The sequence below is a fragment of the Mchenga conophoros genome, linkage group LG3, assembly GCF_057382185.1.
Source record: "Mchenga conophoros isolate Kocher_MC1m ecotype Shallow Benthic linkage group LG3, M_conophoros_male_GT1.1, whole genome shotgun sequence".
Taxonomy (NCBI): Eukaryota; Metazoa; Chordata; class Actinopteri; order Cichliformes; family Cichlidae; genus Mchenga; species Mchenga conophoros.
Genome location: NC_140528.1, coordinates 23,782,885 through 23,796,601, shown reverse-complemented (window position 1 = coordinate 23,796,601; position 13,717 = coordinate 23,782,885). Strand labels below are relative to the sequence as shown.

At 41.8% G+C, this 13,717-nt stretch overlaps 2 protein-coding genes across 3 annotated transcripts in view; both read left to right on the top strand.

Annotated features, from left to right (window-relative positions):
• Positions 1–13,717, top strand: part of LOC146577751 (protein NLRC3-like) — a 135,787-nt gene that overhangs the window by 110,267 nt on the left and 11,803 nt on the right. The window lies entirely within an intron of this gene.
• On the top strand, positions 8,611–10,878 carry LOC146577752 (uncharacterized). 2 transcript variants are annotated; one of them, XM_085268342.1, is made up of 7 exons: positions 8,611–8,646; positions 8,763–8,834; positions 8,935–9,053; positions 9,157–9,217; positions 9,332–9,426; positions 9,537–10,297; positions 10,355–10,878. In XM_085268342.1, exons 1-7 carry the CDS (start codon positions 8,611–8,613, stop codon positions 10,855–10,857), a joined length of 1,647 nt encoding a protein of 548 aa, XP_085124468.1. In that variant the 3' UTR covers positions 10,858–10,878. The 2 variants fall into 2 exon arrangements, with proteins under 2 accessions (XP_085124468.1, XP_085124467.1); XM_085268341.1 differs by having other exon boundaries at positions 9,537–10,878.

Below are 13,717 nucleotides of genomic sequence, written 5' to 3'. Positions count from 1 at the left end.
CGAGTGGGAAACACATGCAGCAAATGTGGAAAATTCAGCTGCCGAGCCCACAGCAAATTTGTCTGCAGCCACTGCTCTACCTGAGCAAGACATTTACCCCCCAGCCACACACACGCCCCCCACCCTCTCACTGCTTTCTCACTTTCTCACACTCTCTTTCTCTCTCATACATTTCCCCATTCCCAACAACAATATACATAATTACATTTACCATATACATGTTCTTGTTCATTGTTGAAAAATAAATGTTTATTTGGTTCAAACTGATCTTGTATTTTTATTTACATAATGCTTTTTATTTGATTTTAGATGGCAACAAGGTAATATGCATTTATTGGGGCAAGAGTGAAAAACGTTCTCCTGCAAAAAAAACTAACGGCCGATCAAAATGAAGGTCAGTAGTAATTTTTAGACCATCCAAAGGCCTAATTAAAAGTACAATAAAATATAACTTTCAAATGTATTTTATGGAAAATATTAAATTTTTTCATTTTTTTTGCCAAAAAAGGCAGTGTGCTCATGTGACAAAACCGGGATATAAAAGGTTAAAATCGCGAAATATAATTAAAACTTTATATGAATATTTCAAGGAGAAGTAGGTCTAAAATATTGGCTAATTTAAAGTGGAAAAATATTAATGTATAATCTTTTTATAGCACTTTTTATGGCGTGGTCGATTTTTGGCTCTAGGTCTTCATAAGGGGTACTTTTTTTTTTTTTTTTTTAGGACTTACCAAGGGTTAACCACCAAAACACTCGTCTGCAGTGGAATTTCTTTGAGCTAATCGATTCATTTCATCTTCTAATTAATGTGGAAAATGGTGGCAAAGGTGGATGAAATGAGTGATTCCTAGAGTTACATTTTATTGCCTTTTTTCTTTCCTTTTCTTAAAGTTATGAAGGCATCTTGGATGCCATTTCAGTGAGTGGGGGTTAATGCCCCACACTCTTTTCTGTCACTGCTTTGAATGCACAGACTGGTCTTAATGTTGATCTTTGTGATCTTCAGTGTTACGACCCGGCTCAAAAGCCGCAACATAAAAACAGAGATGAATAGCAGAGTGTGGGTGAGAAGAGGTTTCATCCTAAAATGGAAAACCAGGTCGGCTCAAATGTTCTGTGAGTCATAGGAGTCTACTAACATTTCCATGATAGAACAAGGCTGCAACCTTTGTACACTATATAAGGCAAAGAACTAATTAGCCTCATTTTGTTTTCATTCTGAGGCTTGTTTTTTTAGCACATACAAACAACTCTTCTTATGAGAATATTAGGACACGTCTTGTATATATGATCGGCTCGCACATGGCCCGAAGATTGGTTTACCTTCTGCCATGTTGAGGCCAAAAACCCTGAGGACAGAAAAAAACAAAAAAACAAATGGTAGGTTGTCTCTGTGTGAGAGACGTTGGCATTATACCCGATATTTTTTTAAAAATGCAATGTGTGGATTTCTTTTACAGACAACATCTGCCATGTTGTGGACCGCTCAGAGTCTCCCCCTCCAGCACTGCTAATCCAGATGTTGGATCTGTGTTTCCACAAGCCCCGCGAATTCTAGAGACTTATTCATCATGAAGAAAACAAGACAGTCGATCGATCGATTATTTGCGCAAGGGAGGCCACCATGAAAATGACCTCTAGATCCTCCTCCTCCTGCCTTTATTGAGAGACCGTTCACACAAAACACGTCAGAACAAAGCCACGCCCAGACAAGGCATTGTATGTATATGTGTGAACTTCTGTAAGTGTGTGTGTGTGTCTGTGTGTGTCTGTGTGTGTGTGTGTCTGTGTCTGTGTGTGTGTGTGTGTGTGTGTGTGTGTGTGTGTGTGTGTGTGTCAGACCTCCTGCTGACCAAAGGGTCATAAACGCAGGAAGGTTACATCAAAAGAAGCACAAGGATGTGTCTGTGATAAAAGACTACAGCCCCCCACCTTGATCCTCGAGAATCTGGGGGGAAGGACAGTGGAATTTCTTTCATCAGAGTTAAAACAATGTACAAATGGTAAACATAAAAATGACAAACATTTAACAATTCACTCTAACACCAGACCCCACCGACTCCGCCCCCCTCTCCAGGATGCTCACAGGACTCTGCAGGATCACACCCGTCTGAGGAAACGGAACTCAACATTAAACTCGTAACCTTCCACCTGCTGTCGATGGCACTGAATGAGTATGTGCAGGAGATATGTTATGGATGCCAATCCGGTCACCCCAGCCAGTTACAACACAGTTGCCTGTTTGAGCTGCCTGTGTTTTTCTTCGAGACCTGCTATGATGAGGTGATGGAAAAGCTCCGGACGCCCCGATTCATCCCGGCCATCCGTCTGTTTGTTTGCTCATACAGTGTCAGTGAGGCTGAAGCACAAATCATCAGCACTGCAGAGCGTCTTCTGTGTGAACTGAGATCAGTGCCGCACATTGTTTGCACCACTGATGAGAATGTCGGATACCTGCTAAATACCAATCATCACACCCGCGGAGTTAAATCAGCGCTGCTCCACATGATTGGAAACTACTGGTCTGGGAGACACAAGATTTAATGCACATCTGTTATAAAAACCTTACTGTGCACTACACAGAAAATGAAATAAAAACGTATGCTAACACTTTTTTCTGGTCATTTGTGTTTGTGTTTGGTCAGAGTGATTATGGAAAACACGCTGAGAAAAATATATCCCAACCCTGCACACCCAGGGGGTTTAGGAAGTGTAAAGAAGCTCCGTATCGCTGTCAGTGAGGCAACAGGCTTAAAGCCGTCATTACCTGACGTGGAGCGTTTTTAAAAGGAGATGACACGTATACTCTTCATAAACCTGCAAGGATAGAGGATACAGAAATGCAAGGATACAGAAATAGAGTTTTGGTTAACGGGACTGACAAACAGTTTCAAGCTGATTTGGTTGACATGCGTGAATATTCTGCGGATAATGATAATGTTAGGTACTTATTGACATGCATAGATGTGTTTTCTAAGTATGCATGGGTTAGGTGCCTTGAAACCAAGACAGGACAGGCTGTTGCTGAGGCTTTTGGTGATATTCTGAGAGAGGGCCGTGTGCCTGAAAAACTCCAAACAGATTTAGGGAAGGAATTTTATAATAAACATTTAAAAAACTAATGGAGCAGCATAACATCACACATTTTTCAACCTTTAGTGAAATGAAATCATGTGTGGTAGAGCGTTTTAACCGCACCTTAAAGGGGAAAATGTGGAAATACTTAACATCAGTTAACTGGCCAAGATATGTTAATGTGATCCAAGATCTTGTACAGTCCTATAACCTGTCTTATCACAGCTCTATCAAAATGACCCCACCGAGGTGTGCAAAGATAATGAGAAAGCAGTCTTTAACACCCTGTACAAAATGAAACCCCAAAAACCGGTGACTTTTAAATTTAACGTGGGCGATACAGAGAGAATATCTAAACTACGAGGCATATTCTGAAAGGGTTACCATCAGACCTACACACAAGAGTACTTTACCATAAAGGAGCGTTTAGGAAGAGACCCTCCCGTATACAAACTGGAGGATCTCACAGGAGCTGCAGTGAAAGGTGTAATTTACGAACCTGAGATACAGCAGGTGACTATTGACAAAAACAAAAGGTTTAAAATAGAGAAAATACTTGGCAGAAAAAAAGAGGCACTTGGCACTTGAGTTTCCGAGCATTTTTATCCTGAGGTTATAACACCTATTGTTTTAAATGAACCGTATGAGGTCGGTGTTATAGAATTTCAATACCCAAGACTATGGTTGTCTTTTCCACAATCAGATTCGTGAGTGGAAATTTATGATCCAGTCACAAATGGAGCATTGTCCATAACCGTGATTGAGCTGTCTGTGGGGCATTATGCATCTGTGGCGCAGATAATAAAACATTAAAACATAACACCGACATTAAAACACAATACAGTGAAGTTAGTAACTATGTTAGTGTTATGGGCCCTATAGGGGCACAGTTCTCACATTTAGAGGGAGACTGGCAGGAATCTTAGGATTCAAATCAGAAGACCCGTTTGTACTTCATTATAAAAACACATACGCACCACATCCTGCAGACGTATACGGCGGAAAATAGAACATTTTTATTTATGCAGATATCGTTGATTACCAGCTTGTGGGTGACGCCCATGCGCGGCTATTAAGAGCAATAAATATAACAGACGATGACCGTCGGGGAGCCATTCTTCAATTTGACAGCCCACACTACACACCGGTCTCGAAATCCTTAATCCATGACATAGAAATTGATTTGAAAGACGACCAAAATCAACACATACCCTTTTTATACGGGAAGGTGTTTGTCAAGGTCAACTTCCGACCCATAAGACACCATTTTTAAAAAAATAAGGATGTCTGTCTACAACACAGATGAAGCAAAATATGTAAGATTATTTAAATCAGGCTGGTGGAGAATTGAATGGTTATATTGGGACCAGTACGCAATGTGGCGCAGGTCTGGGAGGTTTGTTCAGCAGCCTGTTTAGAATTGCTGTACCGTTGTTTAAAAAAGGAGTCAGCATAGTCAAACCCCACCTAAAAACAGCAGCATCAGGCATAGTGTCTGATGTGATATCCAACATAACCAAGCCAACATCTACTGAGCAGGATGGCAACAGCTTGTATGTGTATACACCCAAACCTTCTAAGACCCCTCCCACTGCACGCATGCGTGATACGCCGCCGCCTAAAAAGCGTAAAACGACAAAACCTGCCAGGAAAGCCACCAAACGGAGACAACCACGCGGAGTGAAAAGACCCAGAACCAGTTGTTCAAAAACTACAGCATGTGACATCTTCTAAATGGCTCTGTTACACAACCAATCAGAGAATGTCTAAAAACAGAGCTCGATCTTTTTACTGTCCCATACACACAAACGTCCATAGAGAAAACGACCTTTATTGAAATTCCACCAGTTTCTGCAATCACAGACGGAGGTCCAATCGAGTTTAAATCTCATCGTCCGGAGAGGATTACCTGGATCTAAACGATTCCTATATCTACACACGAGTAAGAATCACAGATGCTGACGGCACAAACTTAGGCAGGGATGATTATGTAACGGAGCGGAAAGGCTGATTTTATTTCCACAGTGTTTTGTGTTTTTTTTTTTTTTTAAAGGAAGGAAACCTTCCTCAAAACGGGCAGAGCAGTGGAGCCGCCAAGGGAAAGCACACAATTTAAACTGTAAGATTAAAAATATAATTTATTATATTTAAATAGTTAAAAATGTAAAATGAATTAAAACAACCTTGGCCAAGGGGTAACACAGTAAAAATCAATAAAGCATAACATTAAAAGTCCTGTGGCCTGCGCCACGACCTAAAAGTCCCAGGGAGCTAAGAAATCCAGCAGGTGGTATAACCAAAGGAACCAGCGGAGTCCTCGCCTCCCTCTCGCACTCACGCCCCGATATGCCCGGGTGGGCAGAGCTCTCAACTCCGCCCGCCGCTTCTTTAAAACTGGAAATCGGCACAGCCGTCTCGTGGCTTCCGCTGGTGCTCTCTGCGCTGGTACTGTTGCTCTCTGCGCGCTGGTGCCTGCATTAGCCAACTCTAGCCGCCTTAGAAGAAGGGAAAACCCGGCGGCGTCTCGCCGCCCTATCGATGTTTCTGTTCCGGTTGCCACCGCTTTCCTGTGGCACACCAACCGGCACCAGCCCGTCTGGGCTTGTGGCACCGCCACCGCCTGATACCGTTCACTCTCTCAGTCCTCACTCCACCATCAATCTCCTCTCTCTCGTCTCCCATCACTCTTATTGGCCCCCGGGACCTCACAGGTGTGTCGGGTTCATAATCAAGGAGGGGCGGAGACTTTCCAGGACAAGTCACCGATGAATACCATAAAACATGCAATAAAACCAAGAATAGAACACTATACAATATTAAAATATTAAAGAAAGTAAAAACAAAACCAAACATGCACAATAAAAATATCTTAGGTAACTTGTCCCTCTCCACCCCGTGACACAAACGTGGGACTTGTTAATTATCCAGGTTGCACTTATTTAGTCAGGTAGATGTAAATTTGGGGGATCGCTTGATGAGCCAATCATCCAACATGTATCCATACAGAGGCATAATAGAATGTCTTATCAATTATAATAAGCAGACTTTAGACACACAGTTCAGCAGCGCTTTATTCTGTACAGACACAGCCTCGCACATGAATGATACATGTATAGAAGGGGAGAACCAGGGTCTGGTGACCAGAGGTACTTATACAGCGAACAGCAGTATTGTTGAATTGATTGCTCCAGTACACGCAGACCTGTTTTTTCAAGAAAAATTATTACTTAATGGAATCGATCTGTCGCTGAAATTTGTGCGCTCTAAAGACGAATTTGCTCTCGTGACTGGAGCTAACACCGCGTATAAAGTTAAAATCGTCTCTGCCAGCTTATTTGTGAAAAGAATCAGTGTCTCACCAAGTGTCAGGCTGGCACACGGCAAGGCGCTGCATCATGTAAATGCAAAATATGCTGTAGGCAGAGTTTCTTTAAATACCTTCTCCACACCTGCTGGGGCAAGAATATCAACTAATTTATTTATGGGCAGGTTGCCTAAATTTGTCATCATCGCCTTCGTGGATAACGAAGCTTATCCTGGTTCTTTTACACGTAATCCATTTAATTTTAAAACTGTGATATAGAACTCATGTGTTTATACGCTGATGGACAGTCGTATCTGGCCAAACAATTCCTGTTTCAATCTGGAAGCTGATGAAGGACATTCAGGGAATGTATCATTAGTTCAAACAGGGAGCGTGAAGCTGGAAACCCGTTTCAGAAATCCGCTACCCCGAACAATGAACCTGGTGTGTTACTCTGTATTTGATTCAGTCATCCAAATATCTAATATGAGACAAGTGCTGCTGGACGACTACTAAACATTCAAAATGAATACAATAGAACTAACCAGCATTGTTAAAAGGATTAGTAACAGGGCTCATCTTCTAGGCGTCTTAGCATGTGACCAGCTGCCAACAAAGCCCATCAGATATCCATGCATGGGCATTGTGAATACAGATCCATCAGACTTACCTGGGAAGCACTGGTTGGCGTTCAATATCACAAAAGACAAGCAAGGGCACTTTTTTGACAGCTTCGGTAACTCACCTGATACGTTTTCACCCGAGATAAAAGTTTTTCTTTTAAAAACACCGCTCGGATATTGTATTCTGGGAGACAGGTTCAGAAGGACTTTTCGGTAACCTGCGGACAACACTGTGTGCTTTTTCTATATCATGTCCAAAAAGGAGCGTCTTATTCAAGACTAATTAATATGTACAGTGATAACCTTGTTTGTAACGATGCAATGGTTTGTCATTTTGTTAACAAAATAAGACCTGTTTCTGCATGTTTTGAAAATAACTTTGATTGTGTGCAGCGCGGATACTGATTCAAGTAACAAATAATAAAAGATAACAGAAGAGAATATCGTTTCATCTGGTATTTATTTTCACCTAATTGCTAAAAACATTATTTAGTAATAATAAAATCTTTAAACATCAGCATAGAGTTCAAAAAGTAGTAAAAAGGGGAAAACTGTCATCTGTTTAACTAAACAATATAGACATAAATAAGAAAAAAACACATAAGTAGTAGTATATAAAAAGGGAAACAAATGCGAGGTTAAATGATCTTTTTTTCAAGAATAAGAAAAACAAACATAATTTTAAAATTCATTAAAAATCGATCCACCCGCTTCTACTCTGCCTTGATTTTTGATGTGTGGTAAATAAGCTTTGATCGCTCAGTGACCGCTTCTTGTGCAAACCATTTGTTTCCACACTCGGGTCGCCAGTGTCGCCTTTATATTGGCTAATAGTCCTCCTCACCTCAGCATTAGGAAAAGCAGACAGAGACTTTCTCCCTCACTATGTGTTAATAGACCTCTCTGCATTGAATCACACTTGTTATTAATCTCTGTCTCTCTTCCACAGCATGCCTCTTGTCCCATCTTCGTTCTCTCACCCCAACCACTCCTGGCAGATGGCCGCCCCTCACTGAGCCTGTTACTGCCGGCGCTTCCTCCCTGTTAAAAGGGAGTTTTTTTCCACTGTCGCCAATGTGCTTGCTCATAGGGGGTCATATGATTGTTGGGTTTTTCTCCTTGTGTATATTATTTTAGAGTCTACCTTACAAAGTAAAGCACCTTGAGCCGACTGTTGTTGTGATTTGGTGCTGTATCAATAAAACTGAAGTGAATTGAAATAACATAAAAGGACATAATGCTGCAGGTTGGCTTTCTTTCTTTTCTGATTCACCAGTTTGTATGCATCTTTTCACAGGAGTGACCTAAGGACGGCTGTAGCCTACCCTTATTTACTTATATAATGAACAACATATAGTGTAATGTGGTGTAAAATAGAGTGTTTTCTTTTAATTTAATGACATAAAGCAGGGATCAAATGTTTCCATGGTGACTGTTTTAGAATTGTGTATTTTTAAATCTGCATCAGACTTGAAAAAGAGCTCATCTGTGCAAGAAAAACCATCAAATCAGGAGTATTTTCATATCTACATTTGATCTTACACAAGTTTTGAAGAGTTTTGGAAAGTTTCTCTTCCCCAACTGTGATAGAACAGCAGCGTTTTAATGGAAGCCAGTAAAGGGATCTACAAACCCATCAGGGTATGTGACACTTTTTGTTTTTACTGCATTTTTGAAGAATTTGATGTAGTTTTAAAAAGCTGACAAACTGAGAATCAATTTAAGTTACAATGAGTAATTTCTTATTTCTTTGACAGGTGCTGTTCAACACACCCATATATAACACAGCTGTGGAGATCTGCTGGTATCTACCAGGTTACAGGGCTCAGGTAAGACCCAGATCCATCCAAACCAAAACTGAGATAAAATGTCAGGTGATTTCTGAAGACCTGGGACTGATGCTGATTAAATGTCTCCTTTTATTTTTAGATTGCAATGATGATGGAATTCCTCAGACTTCAGAAGGAAAACCAAATACCATCAAGCCTCACTGCAGAAGATATGGGAGATCTTTTGGTGGAGAGGAGCAAAGAGACAGTCAGAGAGCAGTGAGTTACTGTGACACCTACAGACCATCCACCTCACACCTGAAACTGTTTGTGCTGAAGTGTAAATGCTGAGAGAAAACCTCTCTTTTGTTTTCTTTTGAAGACTTTGGGAGTTTGAATTGGAGGGTTTGGAAGAAACAGAAGCCAAACCTCTTCTGAAACTGGTAAGACTAGAAAACTCACAAGAGTTTTAGTCATTTGGAGATCTTTTTTTTTTTTTTACTACAATCACATAACCTCTCAACAAAACTGCAATGTAAACATGCTTTCTGTTTCAGGTGTGGGCAGTGAACACAATAAATAAAATGAGGGACATCGAGTTTCAAGCCCGGATGCTGCTGGAATTTCCAGAGGCCATACCTCCTAAATTTCAGTGAGTCACCTCTGACATAAAATCATTAACAGTCCAGCTACAGTATTTCAAAATTTCTGTTATTTTTTTAAATAGGTGTAAAAGATCATTCTTATAACTTTATTCTGCAGAACACCTAAGCTCCTCAGCAATGTCAGGAAGTACATTGACCTCCTTAAAGAGAGGCAGCAGGACGCACAAACCTCCAAACTGTTCACTGCAACAGACGTGGTGATAGAGGTGGTTCCCCGTGTCCTGCATGGCTTCTGGAAGCTTCCTTCTTACCCCCTACTGAACATGTCCTCCCAAAAATTGAGCATCCTCTCCACCAGTGTGACAAAGGCCACTTTGGATCGAGTGTCCAAATCTCTCCTAACAACGGAAAACCAGGCCATCTTCTCAAGGTCCATCAGAGATGACATGGTGCAAAGTATCCTGTCTGAAGTCAGAGAGAAATATTCAGAAAAGATTCTGCTGAGCCACATTGCAAACTTTGCACCAGGACTACTCAGGGCAATTTCTGATGTAGCAAAGACGAGCATATGCCAGATCTTCCAGCCCCCTTGTGAAAGTCCAGTAGTGTCTGATGTTCTTCCAACTAAAGAACCTCATCCTGAAGGTCTGCTGAAGTCAGATGTTCTTCCCACTTCCCAACCTCCAGTTGAAAGTTCACGAATTGCTGATATTTTTTCCACTCACGAACCTCCTTCCAAAAGTTCAACAAAGGCTGATGTTCTTCCAGCTAAAGAATCTGCTCATGAAAATCTGCTGAAGTCAGATGTTGTTCCTACTAAAGAACCAAAAGGACCTGATCGTGAACGTGTTCTGAAGTCAGATATTCTCCCTACTAAAGAACCACAAGAACCTGCTTGTGAAAGTGTTCTGAAGTCAGGTGTTCTTCCTACTAAAGAACCACAAGAACCTGATCGTGAATGTGTTCTGAAGTCAGGTGTTCTTCCTACTAAAGAACCACACGAACCTGCTCCTGAACGTGTTCTAAAGTCAGATGTTCTTCTTACTTCCGAACCTCCTTTTGAAAGTTCAACAAAGGCTGATGTTCTTCCGACTAAAGAGCCTGCTTGTAAAAATCTGCTGAAGCCAGATGTTGTTCCTCCTAAAGAACCTCAAGAACCTGCTTGGGAAAGTGTTCTGAAGTCAGATGTTCTTCCTACTTCCGAACCTCTTTTTGAAAGTTCATCAAAGGCTGATGTTCTTCCTACTAAAGAGCCTGCTTCTGAAAGTCTGGCAACGTCCGATGATCTTCCTAGTGAGGAACTCCCTTCTGTATGTCTATCCATGTCTGAGCCAGTTGTCTCTTTTACTAATAATTCAGAGAAGTCTGACAACATTAAAATCAAGGAGAAAAAGGAGAAAAAGAAGAAAAAAAAGGGCTTCTGCCAAAAATTCAGAGCCCTGTTCTGTTGTTGCTTCAGACCCCAAGAAACTGACTGATTTTGAGAATCCAATCTGTTTGTTCCAACTCTACAAAATCAAATAAAACGATTAATCAATATTTTTTCCATGAGTCTGCATCTATGATTAAAGAATATTTTTCCTTCAGATGTTTATAAGGGTTCTCAAAATACCTCCACAAGTCCAACAATTGTTAACATATTAGTGTTGTTATCTTTAAGAGAATCTGAACTTATTCTTACTCTTAACATATCAACAGCAGTAACTGAAACCTGGAAATGAAAAAAAAGTTACCAACAATTATTAACATTGCTTCACATCTTTGTTTAGTAATGGCCCAGATACACATTGGCACATAGCAGGACCTCAGTGTTTATGAGTATTCTTCCAGACTTAGGAATATTAATAAAAGGAGCATCTACATGCCACAAAGCTGATGAGAACCACACATGTCTTCCAACATCCTCAGATTTGTGTTTTACAATTAAGAGGAACTTTGCATAAGGTTTGCCATATGCTCAAATCCTCAAAGGTCTATTATTTTTCAAAGTTTGTCCTTTCAACCAAAGTTAAAAACTTCTGCGGACATCAGCAGTTTATTCTTTTGCAATCAAACTCTTAAAATTAGAACATTTCCACCAAACCTGGGTGGGTGCTGGAGCTCCAGGAAGGAAAACTCAGAAGAGGAGGAAAAACAGTCCAAAGAAACAGTTCAGGAGGCCAACCGCATGGCCATCAACTGAGACAATTCAGTTCAGGAGGCGTTTCTCCCATTGAAAATGCTACGTCCAGGTGAACAGAATCACCCTTTTGGGATTTCTACCACGTATTTATCACTAGATTTACTAAACCTGCACAAATTTGCGTAACTTCCCTAAACCCAACACCCCCTAGAATTACTGGCTTTTTTATTTTCTGGTGCAAGTCCCGAGGTGTTAATCACCCCTGCTGAGATTTTCACAGGTCGTCAGCTCATTTCTCCTCCAGCTTTTGTTGTGCAAACCACCCATTATCCTTGAGGCCTGGCACATTTGCATTTGCACACTCAGAGTTGCTCAGATCCAAGTCAGGCCAAACCTCTGTGTTACGACTTTCAGAAATGCCTGCCGTATCTATACAAAATATCCCACACATTGACTGACCTGCAAATATAAAAGACACACATTCACACCTTCCTTGACTCTCAGCACAGATCTTCCATTGTTCCACTGTGACTGTGTATGTGAGGGAGTGGCATTGCTTGACTACAGCACAGTGCTGTGCATAAAAGCAGACCGACCCAGACGGGAGAATCATTTCTTGTTCGCATTTCTGAGAACGCACATCAGGATGGCCTCCGTATCACTGCCACGCAGGAAGAACCTCTCCGCGCAACAGGCTTTGGCTTTGCTTCAGAAAATGGACGAAGCAGATTCTGATGGAGGAGAGGTTTCATTTGTCCAGCAGGCCACTGATACCTCCTCAGAAGAATCTGAAAAGGAGACGGAACAAGAACCCAACATGCCTCCACAGAAGAGGCCCCGTGGTACTGGGAAGCCCAGCCAGAGCCACACGGCAAAAGACGGCACTGTAGAGGAGGACATTGCAATGCCCAGTGCAGTAGCAAATCGTTCGTGCTTCACTGCGCAAGCTGGACCCACAGAGTCTGCTAAGGTTTGTCACTGCCATAGTAGATATGATATTTATATAAACCCATTTAGAGTGAGGTTCATGTAAATTTACCATTCTCTATTTGTTTATCTTCCGACAGCGCAAGATTACAAGTGTGCTCCAAAGCTTCCTTTGCCTGTTAGACGTGGGAATGCTGCAGACCATCAGGGAGTGTACGGTCCATCAAGCCCACAGAATAGAGCCGGACTGGAATTTGTCAGTTCATGAACTGATGGCATTCATTTCAATCCTGTTTGTAAGAGCAATCATGTGTCCTGTTGGTGCCATTGTGGATTGCTGGTCAGAAAGATTTCTGGTGCCAGTAATCAAAGAGACAATGCCCCGAGATAGATTCATTTCAATTATGCAACACCTTCGATTTGATGACAGGGACACGCGGGCAGAACGGGTGAAAACAGATAAATTTGCGGCGATCTCCGACATCTGGACACGCTTCAACAAGAACTGTGCTAAGAGTTTCACTCCAGGAGAACACATGACCATAGATGAACAGCTGTTCCCTACCAAGGTTCGTTGTCCATTCACACAGTGTATCGCAGCCAAGCCAGACAAATTTGGGATCAAGAACGTGGTCATGAAACTGATGGAGCCGTTTTTGGATGATGGGAGAAACGTCACAACAGACAATTTCTTTACTTCACTGTCACTGTCGCACAGACTGCTGCAGCGCAAAACGCCGTTATGGGGCACGGTGAATAAAGTCTGGCGTGAACTTACTCAACTTGTGCGGATGTATTCCATAAGAGCAGCAACATGCAGGTGGTCAGTAGCGGTTTTCTACAATATGCTGGACCTGTTAGCGGTGAATGCCTACATTTTGTACAAGGCATGTACAGGGTGGACAGGCAAAAGAAGATTGTTTCTGAGTCTTCTAGCTCAGGAACTTCGTTGCCGATTCATGTAGCACAAGGAAATATTAGCACAGACGCAGGCTGCTGAAGCTGCTGCAGCTGCTGTGCCAGGGACTGTAAAGACAACGCAGTGCCAGTGGAATTTACGCAAATTTGCGCAGGGCTAGTAAATCTAGTAGTAGGGACTCGCACCAGGGAAAAAAAAGGCTCAGTAATTCTAGTGTTAAGGTGTGAAAGAGCTGTGTACTGCCTTTTGTTCCTGGAGAAGGTATTTAACTGAGAGCCATGCTAGGCTCAGGGAGACTCTGCTGACCCTGCCCCGTGGTCATGTAGGCTATCCATCAAGCTTGGTTGTCTGTTCTTTGTGTGTTTTGATT

Bases quoted from the DNA above. Each gene is read 5' to 3' on its own strand.
- LOC146577752 (XM_085268341.1), top strand. From the start codon at position 8,611: ATGGAAGCCAGTAAAGGGATCTACAAACCCATCAGG. The intron at 8,835-8,934 runs GTAAGACCCAGA...TTTTATTTTTAG, and splicing joins TACCAGGTTACAGGGCTCAG to ATTGCAATGATGATGGAATT. The intron at 9,054-9,156 runs GTGAGTTACTGT...TTTCTTTTGAAG, and splicing joins AAAGAGACAGTCAGAGAGCA to ACTTTGGGAGTTTGAATTGG.